We start from the raw sequence: 21,168 nt of genomic DNA, 5'->3' as shown, positions 1-21,168 counted from the left end.
ACTAGGAGGACAGCGTTCTTATAAAGTGCTCCCCTTGACTTCCTTATATTTAGGCTCCAGCTCAACGACCGGCCCCTAAAAGGATTTGTAGGAACATTGCTGCATTCCCCCACTAGTTGATACATCTCACAGAGCAGTGGAGAGAGACAGCATCAGGACCACCACTGTAGGCCAAAATCTCCTTATGACAAAGACCTGAAGCAATGATTCTGCTCATGTGGGATGATGCTACACTGCTTCTCATTAAATCGTTAGTAAAGCACTGGTACATATTAGTGTCAGTGGGAAATGTATATCACTACACTAGACCATCACTGGCTGTTAAAAAGACAAGACAATAGAAACATACAACAGAAACGCGTGTAGGGGACAGGAGACTTTGGTCAACTGTCCAAAGTCCTGCTCGGTCCCATCTCCCTTCCTCACATTGATGGAGGAATCTAGGAAGAGAAAAGGAGAAAGTGACCAAGTAAGAAGCCGTTGAACAAGAATAAATATGGGACTGGCTGCAAGACGGATGGAAAGTTGTCCTTTTTGCTGTTGGACTAGTCAGTAATTGTATTGCTTTGTCTTGTGTTGTTGCACTTTGTTTGATGTTTGGCTCAGTTAGTTTTCAACCTGCTGGTTTTTGGTCTTTAGTAATATAATCGTCACAAATGCAAATGTGTGCTGCTGTCGACATCTACGACAGTGGTGTTGCACCAACTCGGGGCGCCAAAATGCAACAAATAGCAGATTTTACACAGTGTCATAGTCCATCATCTGTAAAGTTACAGTAAAAAACCAACAGTATCAAGAGGTGGTTGAGAGAGCTGTGTGACGATGCATTTTCCAGCTAAATCTAAGAGGGTTTTTAAATTTAAACGATCAGTCTTTAGGATCAACCCATAAAAGAACACTAATCATTCAGTTTAGCACAAATATACAAAATCCCCACATTTGGAGATATAAGTTTTCACTGGATACTGGAATTCTGAAAAGCTGAAAAACTAAAACACACAAATGTAATTGAGAGGAAACAATTGATTGGTATTGGGTTGAAGTAATCAGTTTAAGAAAAAGACAATGCACAGTTTTAAGTGTTTGGTACCAAATTAAAGAAGTAACTGCTGACAGTGTAAGAGATTGAAGAACCAGGATGTTACTAGAGTAAAAACTCATTGCTCACTTTACCACCTGGTGCCAGTTAGGAGCATGAGTTAGTTTAAATAAATTATTGCAACTTCAGCAATCCACCACAAGATGTCACACTGATCCTACTGTATCCACATACACCTTACAAGCATATAGCAGTTTACGGTGGTGGAATGTAACAAAGTACATTTACTGAAATACTTGTACTTTAACATTATTACCACTTTATGCAACTTTCTATTTAGTCTCCACTGCATCTCAGAGGAAAATATTGTACTTTTTACTCCACTATATTTTTCTGACAGCTTTAGTTACTAGTTAATTTTGTTGACTAGTAACTAAAGCTAGTCAACTAACTAAAGTCAATCTTCATGCAGAAGATTACAGACTGGATCTTGGATAGATTTTGTTTTTATTTTTATATTATATAAAGATCTGAATACATTCCTATAAACATGTACACCATTCGATCTTTCTGGGTCCTTTTTGTCCAGTAACTTTCTATACATTTTGAATGCCAACCTTTTACCTTATATTTTTACATTACATAAGTTTTTAAGATCTGAATATTTGAGAGGTAATATAAGTCTGCCATTAGATTAAATATTTGGGTTTTTTCATGTCGTTTGTTGCAATTTATCTAGAGTTTTAAACTTGTAGAATATTTGTCTATAACAGAACCTTGTAAGTCAGTTTTTCCCTTTTTTTAATTGTATTGAGTTAGAAAATTTAGCTAAAATCGCTGTTTTAAGTGAAGAGTTGTACAAGGAGCAGAGATTCAGATAATAGCTCACTACAAAGAGAAGGAGAATCCTCATTTATGCATTGTTAACATTTTATTTGCTCCCAAAAATCCAAAGATTACTTTCACATGCAATGAATTTCAGAAGCATCATATCATCACTTCATGCCTTTGGAGTTGGAAGAGTTCCAAATCTCTTCACATTCCCTGTTCACCACCAGTTTCCCGTCATCGGTCAGCTGAACACGGCACATGTTACAGCTGGACTTGGAAGAGTTTGTGTGCCACGTGGGTTCATCATCTTTGTTGTACATGACCAGGTTGCAGTCTTCCTGCATGCACAGGCGGACAGCGTCTGATCCAGAAGTGTCTGAAGTCCACATAGGCTTCCAGCCGTAGATGATAAAGTTACCATCGTCCTGCAGCCAGAAAAAGAGACTGTTAATGTGACTGGTACCAGAATGTGCATTTCCAAACACTTATTTTCTTACTTTTTGCATTTACTTTTAAACAGACCAGTACACATGTATCATGCACTGTGATTAGTGTTGTAAGACCAGAAATATTCAAATTTACTCACCTGGAAAATAGCCTTCCACTCCTTATTGTTGGACAGCAGGTAGTCTCCCCTGCGGAGCTCATCATTTTTGGACAAGAAGTTCCTGCTCATGATTCTGCAACAGAAAGAAAACCCTTTTTGCATTATACACAGTATGCAGCTATTATAAACCTAATAACTGCAATGATTCCTTCATGCATTAATCTTTCAGGATGAATGATAATGTATGAATCCACCCATCAGTATAAATGCATAGAATACTTACAGGCCTTGAATGTCCCACCCCAATCAGACTGCAAGCAGAAGAAAAGGAGTGAAGTGTAAGAAGGGAAATTCCTCTTTTATATACCCTAATCTGGGGGTGGAGAGAGAATGGGGGCAGAGAGGGAACAAGTTGACCACAGTGCTGTACAAAAATTAAAATGCACAGCACATCACTAGCAAATAAAAGACATTGAAATAGTAGTAAAAAAGGCACATTAACACTGTGGCGGTACAGATTCCAAGTCTCAACTTAAAGAAAAGGAGCCTGGGAAGCAGTTCCCAACTGCATAATAAAAAAAAATCCCACTCTGACTTTATGTTAACAGTGAAAAAAATTATCTTTAATAGCAAATAACTAAGGACTCTTCAATGACTGTTCAATAATGAAATAATGTCGTGTCAATAAAAGGTAAATAAATGGGGAACAGGTTTAATAAAAACAAAACCATAAACAAAAACCCAAATTACACTAAACTTCCCTGGTACAGGCACTAATGGCACAACCTTCTCTCTGGGTTTAGTGACAATTTCCCAATGGCAACAAGAGAGACAGCAAATAAATCTCAGGGGTCCTAAGAACAGAGTTTCAGGCTGACTGTGTCTCATAGTGTGAGTTCTGCACCGAACAAAGGACCAGACTGTCTTCTGCACTGTTTTCTTTCTTTCTTATCTTTATTTGTTTATTTTTTAAAGTACTTTATTTTTCTGTGTGATTTTTGTGTGATTTGTATATTTGTATATTTTATGCACCAATGCACCAGGACACATTCCTCGTAGGTGTAAAAACCTACTTGGCAATAAACATAATTCTGATTCTGATGAATGAATGAATGAATGAATGAATGAATGAATGAATGAATAACTAAATACATACATGAATGAGTGACGGAGGACTGCTTCAACACCAATAAATATCAAAGAGTTTGAGCTTTTATGACAAGAGCGTTATCTTTGAAGGGTGACATATTTCAGAGAGGGACTGTCATGGATGGACGTGAAAAAGAGACACATATATAAAATATTTGTACATATTAATCAGTGATGAAGACCTTCTAGGTTATGCTATGTCTAATAGGCACAAGAAAGTGCTCCAGGAGCTTTAACCCATCGGTGGTAATCAGTATAGATCACAAGAGAGGTGATGAACATGTTTGATTTGTCATAATTATGAGGAAGGATATAGCGTGACGTGAAGTATTAAAGTCAGTTTACTAAACCCACTGAAATCTGAACAGGCTATGTAATTTAATTCCCCCGACCTTTCCATTTTATCCAATCAATCACCATCCCCTTTGGAGAATGATGTCATTATGTAACAGGAAGCTTTTTTTTTTATTGCTTTAAAACTAAATTTAAACTCAATTAAACAATGAGAAATGAAAATGTAAAAAGAATATATATATTATATATCACAAGGAGCCACTGGAGAGGAGCTAAATGTGCCCTATGTGGCTCTGGAGCCAACCCCTGGTTTAGGCCTATATGTCCACAATGGTGGTATCTAACAAAGTACATTTACTTAAGTACTTGTACTTTAGTATTATTACCGCTTTCTATTCTTTTTCCACTGCATCTGAGAGGCAATTTTTTTACTTTTTACTCCACTATATTTGTCCGACAGCTTTAGTTACTACTCAATTTTCAGATCACAATGTTTCAAGCCCTTCCTGAGAAAATCATCCAACTTCTTTAGCTGTATTTCATCTCCCTCAAAGCTAATTCCTGCTGAAAATACACAGATTAGAAAGAGAAAATTACACAATGAAGTGAAATGAAGCATGAAGGATGTTGGTCTTCAACAAGTCTACACACAACACATTGGATCAATGTTTGCCAAGGAATTCAACATTTAAAGGTCAGCTACACCCCTTACATTCATCTTCCACATTACAGAAATATAAGACAACAAGACACAACATGAGCGACAAGTTGAAAATGTTACAGAAGAAAACATCAAATCAGTTTATAAAATACAAAACAATATAAGATTAAACTACTGAACAGCATTGAATTATTACATTATTTGTTTACATTTTACAGAAACATTTGTTTAACCTTTGTATGGTGTAAGTCATTGTTTCTTTATATATACATGCAGAAAATCACAGACTGGATCTTGGAAGGATTTTGTTTTTATTTTTATATAATACACAAATCTGAATACATTTATGTACACCATTGGATCTTTCCAGGTCCTTTTTGTCCAGTAACTTTCTATACTTAAGGAAGATTTTGAATGCCGACATTTTACTTATTAATTAGTTTTACATAATGGAATTACAAATTTTACTTATTTTGAAGATCTGAATAGTTCTAAGGCAATATAAGTCTACCATTAGATTAAATATTTGGGTTTTTTCATGGTGCCTGGTTAGCTCAGTCGGTAGAGCTGGCGACCCATATACAGAGTTGCTTCAGTGGGCTGGGTTCAAATCTGTCATCCCCTCTCTCTGCCCCTCTTTCCAGTCTAACTTTGGCTGTCACTATACAATAAAGGCAATAAAAAGGCCAAAAAAATAATAATTCATTTTGTTTGTTATAATGTATATAAAATTTCCCTGCATTTTACCACAGAGTTGAACTTGTAGAATATTTGTCTGTGAAATAACTTATGTTTCAACTCAGTTTTTCCCTGTTTTAATTGTTTTGAGTTAGAAAACGTAGCTAAAGTCCCGCAGTGTGCATCTATTTCATGTATTTAACAGTTGTTTTAAGTGAAGAGTTTTACAAGGAGCAGAGATACAGCTCACTACAAAGAGAAGGAGAAACCTCATTTATGCATTGTTAACATTTTATTTTTTCTCAGGTTACAGAGCAGGTGTGTTTACTGGCAAATCAAGCTGACATCCAAAGATTACTTTCGCATGCAATGAATTTCAGAAACATCATTTCATCACTTCATGCCTTTGGAGTTGGAAGAGTTCCAAATCTCTTCACATTCCCTGTTCACCACCAGTTTGCCGTCATCGGTCAGCTGAACACGGCACATGTTACAGCTGGACTTGGAAGAGTTTGTGTGCCAGCGGGGTTGACTATCCTTGTTGTACATGACCAGGTTGCAGTCTTCCTGCATGCACAGGCGGACAGTGTCTGATCCAGAAGTGTCTGAGGCCCACATAGGCTTCCAGCCATAGATGATAAAGTTACCATCGTCCTGCAGCCAGAAAAAGAGACTGTTAATGTGACTGGTACCAGAATGTGCATTTCCAAACACTTACTGTCTTTCTTTTTGCATTTACTTTTAAACAGACTAGTACACATGTATCATGCACCGTGATTAGTGTTGCAAGACCAGAAATATTCAAAATGACTCACCTGGAAAATAGCCTTCCACTCCTTATTGTTGGACAGCAGGTAGTCTCCCCTGCGGAGCTCATCATTTTTGGACAAGAAGTTCCTGCTCATGATTCTGCAACAGAAAGAAAACCCTTTTTGCATTATACACAGTATGCAGCTTTTATAAACCTAATAACTGCAATGATTCCTTCATGCATTAATCTTTCAGGATGAATGATAATGTATGAATCCACCCATCAGTATAAATGCATAAAATACTTACAGGCCTTGAATGTCCCACCCCAATCAGACTGCACGCAGAAGAAAATGAGTGAAGTGTAAGAAGGGAAATTCTTCTTTTATATACCCTAATCTGGGGGTGGAGAGAGAATGGGGACAGAGAGGGAAGTGTCATGCTCCTATTTCACTGAATCAAATCTAAACAAGTTGATTGTCCTGCAGAAATTAAAGTGCATGGGACATCACTAGCAAACAAAAGACCTTGAAATAGTAGTAAAAAGGCACATTAACACCAATGAATGTCAATGAAAGACAATTTATATTTAAATATAAGGAAATATCAAAAATGTTCACACATGTAATACAATAACCAAATAAAACTTGTAAGAACAATATTAAAATTAAATATTAGAAAACACTAAATCACACTAAGAGCAACCAAAAGCCACTGAAAACATACACATCTAATGTCTAATGAGAATTGAACTTCCTGTTAGTGGATTAGACTCTTTTGACTCCTTCCAACTATGCATTCCCCAAAAGCGTCACACCACATCACATCGTTTGGGCTTTTATGACAAGAGCGTTATCTTTGAAGGGTGACATATTTCAGAGAGGGACTGTCATGAATGGACGTGAAAGAGAGACACATATATAAAATATTTGTACATATTAATTAGTGATGAAGACCTTCTAGGTTATGCTATGTCTAATATGCACAAGAAAATTCTCCAGAACTTTAACCCATCGGTGGTAATCAGTGAACATGTTTGAGCTGGCCATGAAGCTGGTATAATTATGAGGAAGGATATAACGTGACATGAAGTATTAAAGTCAGTTTACTAAACCAATTGAAATCTGAAAAGGCAATGCGATTTAATTCCCCTGACCTTTCCATTTTATGGGAGCTTTCTTTATTGCAAAGAAAAAGGTCTTGTTGATTCCCTGCACATCCCACGCTCTGTGCCTTGTGTAAAGAATGAATTATGTACAGTGTCAAGTTCCTATCAAGACTGCAGAATAATTTAATTATATGTCCAGAAACCAAGAAAGCAACCACTTGGCTAAAATAAAGACAACTTGCTTTGCTATGAAAAAGTAAGAGTTACAAGCAGTTTAAGTACAATTTAAGATACTCGTGTTGTTTATTATATATTACTTGAGAATTTCCATTTTCTGCTACTTTATACTCCTCTACTTTAGTTACTACTTTCAGATTCAGAATATTAATGCTAAATATAATCAACAAATAAATAATGATAAGGAAAATGTCAAGCTACCATGCAGTGTAAAATAAGCTCCACCTTTACCAGCTGCAACGTTAAAGTAATGTACATATTGATGCAACTATAATTATAATCTAATAACTTATAGTAATTGACCATCTGGTGCAGTCAGAACAACCTGGAGCTAAATGCTCTGAAAACAATGGAGATGGTTGTGGACTTCAGAAAGAACCCAACCCCACCCGCCCCCGTCATCCTGTGTCACTCCTTAGTTGACTCTGTGGAGTCCTTTCTTCTGAACATCAGCTCCCTCTCTAAGAAAGTCCAGCAGAGGATGTACTTCCTGCGGCAGCTGAGGAAGTTCAACCTGCCAAAGACGATGATGGTGCACTTCTACACCACCATCATCGAGTCCATCCTCACCTCATCCATCACCATCTGATACGCTGCTGCCACTGCCAAGGACAAGGGCAGACTGCAGCGTATCATTCAATCTGCTGAGAAGGTGATCGGCTGCAATCTGCCAGCCCTCCGGGACCCTGAGGCATGCAGGCAAGATTGTGGCTGACCCCTTCCACCCCGGACACAAACTCTTTGTAACACTTCCCTCTGGCAGGAGGTTGCGGTCCATCAGGACCAAAACCTCTCGCCACAAAAACTGTTTCTTCCCGTCTGCAGCTGGCCTCATTAACAAGGCCCCGACCCCCCCACTGACACTGACTCTGACCCACCCTGTATATATAGTATACATTACATTAATGCACTCCCATCTTCTGCACTGTTTTCTTTCTTTCTTATCTTTATTTGTTTATATTTTAAAGTACTTTATTTTTCTGTGTGATTTTTGTGTGATTTGTATATTTGTATATTTTATGCACCAATGCACCAGAACACATTCCTCGTAGGTGTAAAAACCTACTTGGCAATAAACATAATTCTGATTCTGATGAATGAATGAATAAATGAATGAATGAATGAATGAATAAATGAATGAATGAATGAATGAATAGCTAAATACATACATGAATGAGTGACAGAGGACTGCTACAACACCAATAAATATCAAATCACTGTGAAGTCTAGAGTTTGAGGGTGACATATTCACAGTCACAGCCAGCAGTGTAGGAGCTCCACTGTTGTAGTTCATTTTTTGGCAGTGCATTGTCCTGGTTGTCTTCATGTCCTGAAACAAGAGAGTAAACACATTAAGATGTCGGTTAAGGCATCATTTGTGCACAGGAATCAACATTTTCTAACACAGCAAGGTGCAGACCAGTGTGAGCTTCAATGCAGGAGAAACAACCTGAGGAGAAAAAGCCAAGATAGAAAACTACTCATTGGGGTTTTAATGTCCTAAAATCTCCATAAGGAGTCTATAAGGCGCCAGTCTTTAGCGATAGGTGATAAGAAGACAGGACATGGGTTACAATACGATACCTCTGTGAGTCTCGGTTTCTGGATACAGTGAACGTACGGCTTGGGGCTCGATTCTATCTGGTTGTTGGCCATTTTGTAGCAAACTGCGCAGTCCATCAGGGGCTGGGAAATAAATGAAAACACGTGGGTGAGGATGCTGTTGACGTTTTGATCACCGTACCTAGATTTGAAAATGAATGCTTCACTCACTCTGTCATTCCTGAAGGGGCACCTCTGAGGGTTGGAGTCAGTTGTTCCTTTGGCACACCTGGTGGGTTTCAGGTAAAAGTGGTGGTAGAGGGAGCGCACGCTGAATCCGGACTGCAAGAGAGCAGAGGGTTATTTCAATGTCAAAAAGTCACGCTTGATTTCTATGTGAGTATTCAAGTTAAACTAGAATACTATGCTCTTAACACAACATCTAGTCAACATCAGTGCTATTGCTATAATTTGGATGGTATAGTATCATGAGCCACAATTAAAGTATTGTGACACTCATGCCAGGCGTTATTGTTGTTGTTGTTGAGTTTCCGCGTGCCGATTGCTTTGGGCCGGGCCTAGTCAAAGTCCAGGGCCGTTTTTTAGTCCCAGTCCGTCCCTGATCCAGTCACATCAAGAGGTGGATGATAGAGATGTGTGACGATGCATTTTCCAGCTAAATCCAAGAGGGGTTTTAAATTTAAATGACCAGTCTGTAGGATTTAGTGACATCTAGTGGTGAAGTTTCAGATCCAACTGATATAGATCCTCCTCAATGTTACACACTAAACGTTTATCTTAAGAGACAAGAGAATCCCAACACATCAAAGAACAACAAAGAGATTTGTGGTTTTCACTGGATACTGGAAGAGTATGAAAAATTGTAATCTGAAAAGTAACTAAAACACACAAATGTAATTGAGAGGAAACAATTGATTGGTATTGGGTTGAAGTAATCAGCTTAAAAATAAAAAAAGAAATGCACAGTTTTAAGTGTTTGGTACCAAATTTAAGAAGTAACTGTACCACACGGTGCCAGTTAGGAGCATGAGTTAGTTTAAATAAATTATTGCAACTTCAGCAATGCACCACAAGATGTCACACTGATCCTACTGTATCCACATACACCTTACAAGCATTTACTAGTTTACAGTGGTGGAATGTAAACAAGTACATTTACTGAAGTACTTGTACTTTAATATTATTACCACTTTATGCAGCTTTCTATTTAGTCTCCACTGCATCTCAGAGGAAAATATTGTACTTTTCACTCCACTATATTTGTCTGACTGCTTTAGTTACGAGTCAATTTTCAGATTACAATTGTTGTTCAAATTAAAACAGCATATAAAAGTTGCTCCTTACAGAAACACTTGTTTAACCTTTGTATGGTGTAGGTCATTGTTTTTTTATATATACATGCAGAAGATTACAGACTGGATCTTGGATAGATTTTGTTTTTATTTTTATGTAATATACAGATCTGAATACATTCCTGTAAACGTGTACACCATTCGATCTTTCTGGATTCTTTTTGTCCAGCAACTTTGTGTACTTAAGTAAGATTTTGAATGCTGGCCTTTTACTTTTACTTATATTTTTACATTATTGAATTACAACGTTTACTTAAGATCTGAATAATTGAAAGGCAGTATCTGTCTACCATTAGATTACATATCTGAGTTTTACCACACAGTTGAACTTATCTATAACAGAACTCAGTTTCCCTGTTTTAATTGTTTTGAGATAGAAAATGTAGATAAAATCCTGCAGTGCGTCTATTTCATGTATTCAACACTCGCTGTTTTAAAGTTTCACATTTGTATCATAGATGTAGTTTTAAATGACAGAGCAAAGACACATTTATACATTGTTAACATGTGTTTTTATTTGATTTCAGGTTACATGACAGTCAGGTTTACTGTAATTCACACTGACATCCAAACACGACTTTCACTTGCCGAGCATTTTAGTTTAAAAAGGCTTGCAATGTCATGACTTCATTTCATGCCTGTGGAGTTAGCAGAGCTCCAAAGTTCTTCCCCTTCCTTGAACACCAACAGTTTGCCATCATCGGTCAGTTGAAGACGGCTCCTGAAATCACCATTCACATGTGTGTTTGTGTGCCACCTGGGATGCTCATCCTTGTTGTACATGACCAGGTTGCAGTCTTCCTGCATGACCAGGCGGACAGCGTCTGATCTATAGGTGTCTGAAGCCCACACAGGCTTCCAGCCATAGATGACAAAGTTACCATCATCCTGAAAGCAGAAACAGATATTTGGCTGTAATCAAAATATAGCAATAGAACCAGACAGGCTAGAAAATATGAATTTTGATGAACTTTTGGACTGCAAAAATTCTGGTTTATTCACCTGAAAGATAGCCTTCCACTGCTTGTTGTTGGACATCAGGTAATCTCCCTTGCGAAGCTCATCATTTTTGGACAGGAAGTTCAGACTCATGATTCTGAAACAAACAATTATTATCACTGAACCAGGAAAGAGGACTCGAGACACAAGAGCTCAGTAAAACAGTTCTGTACCTGCAAAGTCTGGCACACAGAAATCCAATCAAACAGGCAAACAAGTCCAAAAAGTGCAAAGGCAGAGTCAAAAAGGCACTTCAACACAAAGGATGACAGTAAAAGAAGTGTAAAAGTACTCACATGCTTGAATGTCCCACACCAGTCAGTCTGTGAGCAGAAGTGAAGGAAGTGAAATTCACAGCTGGTCGCTCCGTCTTTATATTATCTGAGTTGTGGAAGTGTTACTAAATATGGTATGATGACGTTTTTAAAAAAATCTTAGTAAGTAGTCCTATTGTTTCCCAACCTTCATTTACAGTATTTCATAATCACAGACAGTAACATACTGGCCATATTTCAAAATAGCTGTTCTATGTTACCATACACAGGTATATGCAAGGTGAGACTACAGTGTGACAAGTTGCAATAATTTCCTCCTTGATGACTTTCACAAGAATACGAGACTAAAGTTAACAGAATTTTTTTCTTCTAAAGATGTCTTATTGATCAGGGGATAGGCTGCATTCCTGTAAAAAGTAACCCTTAAGAACCACTGATCACAAGGTTTTCTCCACATAGCAAAATAATTAATCACTCATGATCTTGAGATAACAGCATAAAAATAAAATTACAAGCACATATGTACACCTTTTCGTAAAGATATACATTTATTGTAGTTCAAGGAATAATTTACAGTTTATTTCCTCCAAATTAATTGCCTGACCACAGCTGATATACACTGTTGTGTGTTTACCATTTTATTGGTCTAGCGGCAAAATACTGTGAATATATGCTTGCTATGGAAGTGAATGAAAAACTGAAACCAGCTAAAAAGCTAATTTTACCTCAGTTGACCTCAAAAGCCATTTCTGATGTAGATACACTTGTTTTTCTCATAAACAGGGCTCATAACAAAACTCTAATCGCTTCCTAAAACTCAAAGCATCTTCCTCTTACCAGAATAAGTGAAAATGTAGCATGAAGAATGTTGTTCTTCAACAAGTCTACACAGAACACATTTGACTCCTATCAATGCCCTTTTTATAGTGATGTAGATACACCCCTGACATTTACTTTCCTCACCACAGAAATAGAAGATAACAAGACAGAAAAAGCGTGAAAAATCGTGAATTAGTGAAACTGGATCGTATTTTATGGAGAAAATGTTTTCTGGTTTTCCGTCTGATCTTCTGCAGCTGCTCTGCCTCAACTCTCTGTGATTTAGTTTCCTGATGGACAGAAAGCTTCACTAGTTGCTTAAAAGTAAGTTAAAGCTAGTTAGCTCAGTCCTGGACTGGGAGCTCAAAGCACTGAGGGAGTGTTGGTATATTTACACTGCCAGCGAAGGAGCTTTGGACAGAGGAAGTTTTCAGGCCTAGGGCGAGGGGGAACCAGTGGTTCTATACATTTTGAATGCCAACCTTTTACCTTATATTTTTACATTATGGAAATACAAGTTTTTAAGATCTGAATATTTGAGAGGTAATATAAGTCATTAGATTAAATATTTGGGTTTTTTCATATCGTTTGTTGTAATTTATCTAGAGTTTCCCTGAGTTTTACCACAGAGTTAAACTTTTAGAATATTTGGCTGTTTTTTAGTCCCAGTCCGTCCCTGATCCAGTCACATCAAGAGGTGGTTGAGAGAGCTGTGTGACGATGCATTTTCCAGCTAAATCCAAGAGGGGTTTTAAATTTAAATGACCAGTCTGTAGGATTTAGTGACATCTAGTGGTGAAGTTTCAGATCCAACTCATATAGATCCTCCTCAATGTTACACACTAAACGTTTAACTTAAGAAACAAGAGAATCCCAACACATCAAAGAACAACAAAGAGATTTGTGGTTTTCACTGGATATTGGAAGAGTATGAAAAATTGTAATCTGAAAAGTAACTAAAACACACAAATGTAATTGAGAGGAAACAATTGATTGGTATTGGGTTGAAGTAATCAGCTTCAAAAAAAAAAAAGCACAGTTTTAAGTGTTTGGTACCAAATTAAAGAAGTAACTGTACCACACGGTGCCAGTTAGGAGCATGAGTTAGTTTAAATAAATTATTGCAACTTCAGCAATCCACCACAAGATGTCACACTGATCCTACTGTATCCACATACACCTTACAAGCATCTACCAGTTTACAGTGGTGGAATGTAACTAAGTACATTTACTGAAGTACTTGTACTTTACATGCAGCTTTCTATTTAGTCTCCACTGCATCTCAGAGGAAAATATTGTACTTTTTACTCCACTATATTTGTCTGACTGCTTTAGTTACGAGTCAATTTTCAGATTACAATTGTTGTTCAAATTACAACAGCATATAAAAGTTGCTCCTTACAGAAACACTTGTTCAACCTTTGTATGGTGTAGGTCATTGTTTTTTTATATATACATGCAGAAGATTACAGACTGGATCTTGGATAGATTTTGTTTTTATTTTTATGTAATATACAGATCTGAATACATTCCTGTAAACGTGTACACCATTCGATCTTTCTGGGTTCTTTTTGTCCAGCAACTTTGTATACTTAAGTAAGATTTTGAATGCTGGCCTGTTACTTTTACTTATATTTTTACATTATTGAATTACAACTTTTACTTAAGATCTGAATAATTGAAAGGCAGTATCTGTCTACCATTAGATTACATATCTGAGTTTTACCACACAGTTGAACTTGTCTATAACAGAACTCAGTTTCCCTGTTTTAATTGTTTTGAGATAGAAAATGTAGATAAAATCCTGCAGTGCGTCTATTTCATGTATTCAACACTCGCTGTTTTAAAGTTTCACATTTGTATCATAGATGTAGTTTTAAATGACAGAGCAAAGACACATTTATACATTGTTAACATGTGTTTTTATTTGATTCCAGATTACATGGCAGTCAGGTTTACTGTAATTCACACTGACATCCAAACATGACTTTCACTTGCAGAGCATTCAGTTTATAAAGACTTGCAATGTCACTGCTTTATGCCTGTGGAAGTTTTTCCCCTGCCTTGTACACCAACAGTTTGCCGTCATCGGTCAGTTGAAGACAGCTGCTGAAAACACCCTTGACATAAGTGTTTGTAGCCCACCTGGGTTGCTCAACCTTGTTGTACATGATCAGGTTGCAGTCTTCCTGCATGACCAGGCGGTAAACATTTGTTCCATCAGTGTCTGAAGCCCACACAGGCTTCCAGCCATAGATGACAAAGTTACCATCATCCTGAAAGGAGAAACAGATATTTGCCTGTTATCAAAATAAAGCAACAGAACCAGACAGGCTAGTAAACATAAAGTTTGATAAACTTTTGGATTGCAAAAATTACTTTGGTTTACTCACCTGGAAGATAGCCTTCCACTGCTTGTTGTTGGACATCAGGCAATCTCCATTGATTGGTATTGGGTTGAAGTAATCAGTTTAAGAAAAAGACAATGCACAGTTTTAAGTGTTTGGTACCAAATTAAAGAAGTAACTGCTGACAGTGTAAGAGATTGAAGAACCAGGATGTAACTAGAGTCTTAAAAACTCATTGCTCACTTTACCACCTGGTGCCAGTTAGGAGCATGAGTTAGTTTAAATAAATTATTGCAACTTCAGCAATCCACCACAAGATGTCACACTGATCCTACTGTATCCACATACACCTTACAAGCATTTACTAGTTTACAGTGGTGGAATGTAACAAAGTACATTTACTGAAATACTTGTACTTTAACATTATTACCACTTTATGCAACTTTCTATTTAGTCTCCACTCCATCTCAGAGGAAAATATTGTACTTTTTACTCCACTATATTTTTCTGACTGCTTTAGTTACTAGTTAATTTTGTTGACTAGTAACTAAAGCTAGTCAACTAACTAAAGTCAATCTTCATGCAGAAGATTACAGACTGGATCTTGGATAGATTTTGTTTTTATTTTTATATTATATACAGATCAGAATAAATTCCTATAAACATGTACACCATTCGATCTTTCTGGGTCCTTTTTGTCCAGTAACTTTCTATACATTTTGAAAGCCAACCTTTTATCTTATATTTTTACATTATGGAAATACAAGTTTTTAAGATGAAGATTGAATATTTGAGAGGCAATATAAGTCTGCCATTAGATTAAATATTTGGGTTTTTTCATGTCGTTTGTTGTAATTTATCTAGAGTTTCCCTGAGTTTTACCACAGAGTTAAAGTAGAATATTTGTCTATAACAGAACCTTGTAAGTCAGTTTTTCCCTTTTTTAATAGTTTTGAGTTAGAAAATTTAGCTAAAATCGCTGTTTTAAGTGAAGAGTTGTACAAGGAGCAGAGATTTAGATAATAGCTCACTACAAAGAGAAGGAGAATCCTCATTTATGCATTGTTAACATTTTATTTGTTCCCAAAAATCCAAAGATTACTTTCACATGCAATGAATTTCAGAAGCATCATTTCATCACTTCATGCCTTTGGAGCTGGAAGAGTTCCAAATCTCTTCACATTCCCTGTTCACCACCAGTTTGCCGTCATCGGTCAGCTGAACACGGCACATGTTACAGCTGGACTTGGAAGAGTTTGTGTGCCACCTGGGTTGACTATCCTTGTTGTACATGACCAGGTTGCAGTCTTCCTGCATGCACAGGCGGACAGCGTCTGATCCAGAAGTGTCTGAAGCCCACATAGGCTTCCAGCCATAGATGATAAAGTTACCATCGTCCTGCAGCCAGAAAAAGAGACTGTTAATGTGACTGGTACCAGAATGTGCATTTCCAAACACTTACTGTCTTTCTTTTTGCATTTACTTTTAAACAGACTAGTACACATGTATCATGCACTGTGATTAGTGTTGTAAGACCAGAAATATTCAAAATGACTCACCTGGAAAATAGCCTTCCACTCCTTATTGTTGGACAGCAGGTAGTCTCCCCTGCGGAGCTCATCATTTTTGGACAAGAAGTTCCTGCTCATGATTCTGCAACAGAAAGAAAACCCTTTTTGCATTATACACAGTATGCAGCTTTTATAAACCTAATAACTGCAATGATTCCTTCATGCATTAATCTTTCAGGATGAATGATAATGTATGAATCCACCCATCAGTATAAATGCATAAAATACTTACAGGCCTTGAATGTCCCACCCCAATCAGACTGCACGCAGAAGAAAATGAGTGAAGTGTAAGAAGGGAAATTCTTCTTTTATATACCCTAATCTGGGGTTGGAGAGAGAATGGGGACAGAGAGGGAAGTGTCATGCTCCTATTTCACTGAATCAAATCTAAACAAGTTGATTGTCCTGCACAAATTAAAGTGCATGGGACATCACTAGCAAACAAAAGACCTTGAAATAGTAGTAAAAAGGTACATTAACACCAATAAATGTCAATGAAAGACAATTTATATATAAATATAAGGAAATATCAAAAATGTGCACACATGTGATACAAAAACCAAATAAAACTTGTAAGAACAATATTAAAATTAAATATTAGAAAACACTAAATCACACTAAGAGCAACCAAAAGCCACTGAAAACATACACATCTAATATCTAATGAGAATTGAAAATCCTGTTAGTGGATTAGACTCTTTTGACTCCTTCCAACTATGCATTCCCCAAAAGCGTCACACCACATCACATCGTTTGGGCTTTTATGACAAGAGCGTTATCTTTGAAGGGTGACATATTTCAGAGAGGGACTGTCATGGATGGACGTGAAAAAGAGACACATATATAAAATATTTGTACATATTAGTTATTTCTGCTACTTTATACTCCTCTACTTTAGTTACTACTTTCAGATTCAGAATATTAATGCAAAATATAATCAACAAATAAACAATGATAAGGAAAATGTCAAGCTACCATGCAGTGTAAAATTACCTTTACCAGCTGCAACGTTAAAGTAATGTACATATTAATGCAACTATAATTACAATCTAATAATATAAATACATTATTCTGAAAAGGGCCAGACTGTAAATGAGTTGTTTTACTTTTGAAACTTTAAGGATATTTTTATGCTAATGCTTAAATGTCTCTAAAGTAGAGGCACAAACGTGGGAATATATTTGTTTTTCTCACCCTTTTACGTGATAGCATTTGTAGATTTATTGATTTAGTTGTATGCCATCCAAGATAAGGTACAACAATTACATGGAAGTCTCCCTGGCGTGTTTGGCCTGCTGGGACTTGATCAGATGTTGAACTTGAACTTGAACTTGATAATTAATAATGTTGTAAAGGTGCTGACACAGCTGCCTTTATAATAGAAAATTACTCACAGATTCTCATTTCTCAGAGATACTTTGAAAGGAAGTTGGGATGTCAGATATGATATTATTACAGTAATAACTGCAATCTTACCCGATTTCATCGAATAGTATTGTTTTTGTGGTTTCATCGCATGCAGAATGAGAGTAAGTGTCGTTTTAGGAGCCAGATAAAGAATCTAACCACTCTTCACACAACACAGATGAATGCCAATACATTTTTTTCTTCTTTATTACATCGTTTTACATCTGGCAGACGGTGACTTTACAAGCAAAGAAGAAACTAATCTCTTAAAGGGAGGTACAGTGATTTCATGAGAGCATTATTGTAACATTAATATAAGACACAGACACTCGCTGACACACTTGTTGTCTTTTATATTACAAGTGATGTCTGGATGAGAAATATTCAGGAAATTAGCCTGTCGAAGTTCCCTAACCAGTAAAATAAGCATGCAACAGGTTAACTACAGATTATTCGGCTACTCGCCTATTATAAAGAATTTTTCTTATGCTATTAACTTCAGGCTATTTGTTTTTTTTTTTTTAGCCAGTAGACACAGCCAGCAGTGTAGGAGCTCCACTGTTGTAGTTCATTTTTTGGCAGTGCAATGTCCTGGTTGTCTTCATGTCCTGAAACAAGAGAGTAAACACATTAAGATGTCGGTTAAGGCATCATTTGTGCGCAGGAATCAACATTTTCTAACACAGCAAGGTGCAGACCAGTGTGAGCTTCAATGCAGGAGAAACAACCTCAGGAGAAAAAGCCAAGATAGAAAACTACTCATTGGGGTTTTAATGTCCTAAAATCTCTATAAGGAGTCTATAAGGCGCCAGTCTTTAGCGATAGGTGATAAGAAGACAGGACATGGGTTACAATACGATACCTCTGTGAGTCTCGGTTTCTGGATACAGTGAACGTACGGCTTGGGGCTCGATTCTATCTGGTTGTTGGCCATTTTGTAGCAAACTGCGCAGTCCATCAGGGGCTGGGAAATAAATGAAAACACGTGGGTGAGGATGCTGTTGACGTTTTGATCACCGTACCTAGATTTGGAAATGAATGCTTCACTCACTCTGTCATTCCTGAAGGGGCACCTCTGAGGGTTGGAGTCAGTTGTTCCTTTGGCACACCTGGTGGGTTTCAGGTAAAAGTGGTGGTAGAGGGAGCGCACGCTGAATCCGGACTGCAAGAGAGCAGAGGGTTATTTCAATGTGAGCAAAGAAGTCACGCTTGAGTTGGGAAAGCACTGAACCTCTTTCACATGTTGGATGTGGAAGCAGTGGTGGAAGCTGTCAGGGGTCCCATCAAGGGTGGGCAGGGTGAGACCACATATAATTAACCCTTCTTAAGTCCTGCTCCCTTTTTGCTTTGTGCTCTAATAAGAGTTGAGCTTCCTCCTTTCCTATACTTCGATATATTTTGTGCTGGGTTTGTGTATGTTGGAAAAAACAACCATATCTTTAAGATGGTTAAAAATAAAACCCACCCCACTTTTTGGGTAACATTAATTTAAATCAGTTAACTGAAATAAATAATGCATATTTGTCATTATAGTTAACGTAAAAAGAAAATATGAAATGCATAGCTGGCTTTTGTCACTTGGGCATAAACGTGTCATTTTGGGGCACTTAATGAGATGACGGATGCTTTTTGTTCTTCTTTGGAGGAAGCTATCAAAAAGTCAGGTGATCATTAAAGTCACTAAGATTTATCCTCTGAGGATCAAGAATAGTCCGTACCAACGTTCATGGCAATCTACGCAGTATTTGTCTCCTAGAGGCTGTGATATAGTAGTTAACCCGGCGTTCAGTTGAGCTTTTTGGTCTTATTAAAGAACTTATTTCTGTTTGCTGCACTTGATTTGACGTAAACTTGAAGATATGGTCTATCTTTAGACTTTTGATTCTGTTGTGATCGGGCAACTCCCACCATTGGATCCATTATCCAATAGGTGTTTGACCAGCTTCATATGTATGTATTTGCCTTATGTCTGTGTTGTTTTGGCTCTAATGAAGACACAGTACTGTTTAAAGGCCTTAAATCTACTATCAAAGCCTCAAAGTCTTTATAGGAAGACAGATGAAAGAAATCTTCTGTAGCAAAATACATAAATAAAAAAGAAGGGCAGTTTATTGGCATCATGTTACATTTTAATTTTTAACGCCTCTCCCTGCCTTTTCAATCTAACAGTCTTCACTGTTACCTTGTGCAGATGCAAGCTGATTATTCAACATTTAAACTATTCAATTATTAGACCCTCTTATTAATATAAGGCAGGTAAAGCAAATGCACAGCAGAAGCAAATATATCAAAAACAGCAGAATATCTCTTCCCATGTGAGTTTATTTTATCTGCCAGGTTTAAATTCTTGATGGTAATAGTTTCCACTTCAGATAGTTTCAGCTCATATTTGTCTTAATTGCTTAATAACTGCTGATATAATCTTGTAGGACTCAACTTGTTCAATATGAAAACCACAAAGTGTGAGTTCACTCTCAAAGTATCAGAGTGTCTTTTTCCTTTAATCTTCTTCAACCTTCCAGCAAAGACACACCTTACCAGTGCTTTAAGATTCAAAGTCCACTTGACCCGAAGCAGATGTGAAAACAAGTATGAGCACAAATTCCCGGAAGGCAGAGTGCGTGTGCCAAACCGTGGCAGAGTGCAGATCCAAGGAGTAAAGGAAACTGAAAGTGGGACGAATCTGAAGCAGAAGTAATTTTTCTTTTGCTTTTTACATTTACTTTTCTTACTCAAGATTACAATTTAAATGTTTGTCTGTTTAGTTTTAATTAGAAATTTTCATTATCTCACAAAGACCTCTCAGGAGTGCATTTGTTGTTGTCCACATTAATGCTCACTGAAGCTGCAATATATATATGTTTCTCATGAGCAACTCACACAGAAAATGTTATAAGCAGAGATAGACACCTTAATTACTCAGGCCAGGAACTGTTAATAAAATCACAAACAGGTTTACCTCAATGTCTGACTTCTCCAGACTTCTCAAGAAGCGAAAATGGTGTTGCACCCCAGCATGAGAGTTGAGTTGCTCAAACGCCAGATCCACTCCCTTCTTATAGTCGTCAGGGAGCTGATTATAAAGATCCTGGGCATTGGCAGAGTACAGGACAGCTCCGGCACAGACCAAAAACAGCAGCCAAGCAGCCATTTTCCTCTGAGTGTGTGAGGAGAGCAGCTCGTCTCACAGGGTGAACACCCTCTTCTCTCTGCAGGATCAATGCTCCTGTCCAAAACAAGTCCTATTATGGCCGTATGAGTAAGAAGATAAAGTAAACGCACTGACTGGCCCGCTCCACTGACTGTTTACTCTTTATCTGTGAGTTCCTGTAATACCCCAGGGGACTCAGATGGAAGCATAACACAAAACACATTTGCAGTGGGGAGTTTTGAAAGCTGCTCTATCCACTCCTATCTAGAAATGTTATTACAATAAAAACTTGGATTAGTAATACAATTACTGGAAACAAGCCTTGCATGTGATGAAAAGCCTTTGGTCCCGGGACAAATGAAGGGTCAGAGGTGATGTGTGGGTGAATG

General features: G+C 37.4%; 4 protein-coding genes across 12 annotated transcripts; all 4 read right to left on the bottom strand.

The window, feature by feature from the left end:
* Window positions 1-1,951: 1,951 nt before the first annotated feature.
* On the bottom strand, window positions 1,952-17,685 carry LOC127369753 (uncharacterized). Of its 9 annotated transcripts, XM_051411429.1 has the most exons (4): window positions 16,454-17,215; window positions 16,210-16,303; window positions 15,950-16,048; window positions 5,473-5,754 (listed from the first exon to the last, which is right to left on the bottom strand). In XM_051411429.1, exons 2-4 carry the CDS (start codon window positions 16,297-16,299, stop codon window positions 5,593-5,595), a joined length of 351 nt encoding a protein of 116 aa, XP_051267389.1. In that variant the 5' UTR covers window positions 16,300-16,303; window positions 16,454-17,215; the 3' UTR covers window positions 5,473-5,592. The 9 variants fall into 9 exon arrangements, with proteins under 9 accessions (XP_051267388.1, XP_051267393.1, XP_051267392.1 ...); XM_051411428.1 differs by lacking the exons at window positions 5,473-5,754; window positions 15,950-16,048; window positions 16,210-16,303 and adding exons at window positions 1,952-2,295; window positions 2,457-2,550 and having other exon boundaries at window positions 16,454-16,811; XM_051411433.1 differs by lacking the exons at window positions 5,473-5,754; window positions 15,950-16,048; window positions 16,210-16,303; window positions 16,454-17,215 and adding exons at window positions 1,952-2,295; window positions 2,457-2,569; window positions 16,322-16,437.
* LOC127369752 (uncharacterized) lies at window positions 10,699-11,579 on the bottom strand. Its single transcript, XM_051411423.1, has 3 exons — window positions 11,505-11,579; window positions 11,212-11,305; window positions 10,699-11,097 (listed from the first exon to the last, which is right to left on the bottom strand). Exons 2-3 carry the CDS (start codon window positions 11,299-11,301, stop codon window positions 10,837-10,839), a joined length of 351 nt encoding a protein of 116 aa, XP_051267383.1. The 5' UTR covers window positions 11,302-11,305; window positions 11,505-11,579; the 3' UTR covers window positions 10,699-10,836.
* Window positions 14,202-14,861, bottom strand: LOC127369754 (uncharacterized). The gene is made up of 2 exons (XM_051411434.1): window positions 14,696-14,861; window positions 14,202-14,578 (listed from the first exon to the last, which is right to left on the bottom strand). Exons 1-2 carry the CDS (start codon window positions 14,729-14,731, stop codon window positions 14,339-14,341), a joined length of 276 nt encoding a protein of 91 aa, XP_051267394.1. The 5' UTR covers window positions 14,732-14,861; the 3' UTR covers window positions 14,202-14,338.
* Window positions 17,686-17,819: 134 nt separating the features above from the next.
* LOC127369750 (uncharacterized) lies at window positions 17,820-20,900 on the bottom strand. Its single transcript, XM_051411422.1, has 4 exons — window positions 20,588-20,900; window positions 18,680-18,790; window positions 18,491-18,592; window positions 17,820-18,236 (listed from the first exon to the last, which is right to left on the bottom strand). Exons 1-4 carry the CDS (start codon window positions 20,777-20,779, stop codon window positions 18,150-18,152), a joined length of 492 nt encoding a protein of 163 aa, XP_051267382.1. The 5' UTR covers window positions 20,780-20,900; the 3' UTR covers window positions 17,820-18,149.
* Between the last annotated feature and the right edge of the window lie 268 nt (window positions 20,901-21,168).

Source organism: Dicentrarchus labrax, unplaced genomic scaffold (genome assembly GCF_905237075.1).
Source record: "Dicentrarchus labrax unplaced genomic scaffold, dlabrax2021, whole genome shotgun sequence".
NCBI lineage: Eukaryota > Metazoa > Chordata > Actinopteri > Moronidae > Dicentrarchus > Dicentrarchus labrax.
Note: the sequence above shows the minus strand (reverse complement) of the source record. Positions and strands in the feature narration are given on the sequence as shown.

Coding starts and splice junctions, on each gene's coding strand:
- LOC127369752 (XM_051411423.1), bottom strand. CDS start 11,301: ATGAGTCTGAACTTCCTGTCCAAAAATGATGAGCTTCGCAAGGGAGAT. Junction 11,098..11,211: donor AGTGGAAGGCTATCTTTCAG/GTGAATAAACCA, acceptor TTCTGCTTTCAG/GATGATGGTAACTTTGTCAT.
- LOC127369754 (XM_051411434.1), bottom strand. CDS start 14,731: ATGTCCAACAACAAGCAGTGGAAGGCTATCTTCCAG. Junction 14,579..14,695: donor AGTGGAAGGCTATCTTCCAG/GTGAGTAAACCA, acceptor TTCTCCTTTCAG/GATGATGGTAACTTTGTCAT.
- LOC127369753 (XM_051411430.1), bottom strand. CDS start 16,299: ATGAGCAGGAACTTCTTGTCCAAAAATGATGAGCTCCGCAGGGGAGAC. Junction 16,049..16,209: donor AGTGGAAGGCTATTTTCCAG/GTGAGTCATTTT, acceptor TTCTGGCTGCAG/GACGATGGTAACTTTATCAT.
- LOC127369750 (XM_051411422.1), bottom strand. CDS start 20,779: ATGGCTGCTTGGCTGCTGTTTTTGGTCTGTGCCGGAGCTGTCCTGTAC. Junction 18,791..20,587: donor TGGAGAAGTCAGACATTGAG/GTAAACCTGTTT, acceptor GCTCTCTTGCAG/TCCGGATTCAGCGTGCGCTC. Junction 18,593..18,679: donor GCCCCTTCAGGAATGACAGA/GTGAGTGAAGCA, acceptor TTTATTTCCCAG/CCCCTGATGGACTGCGCAGT.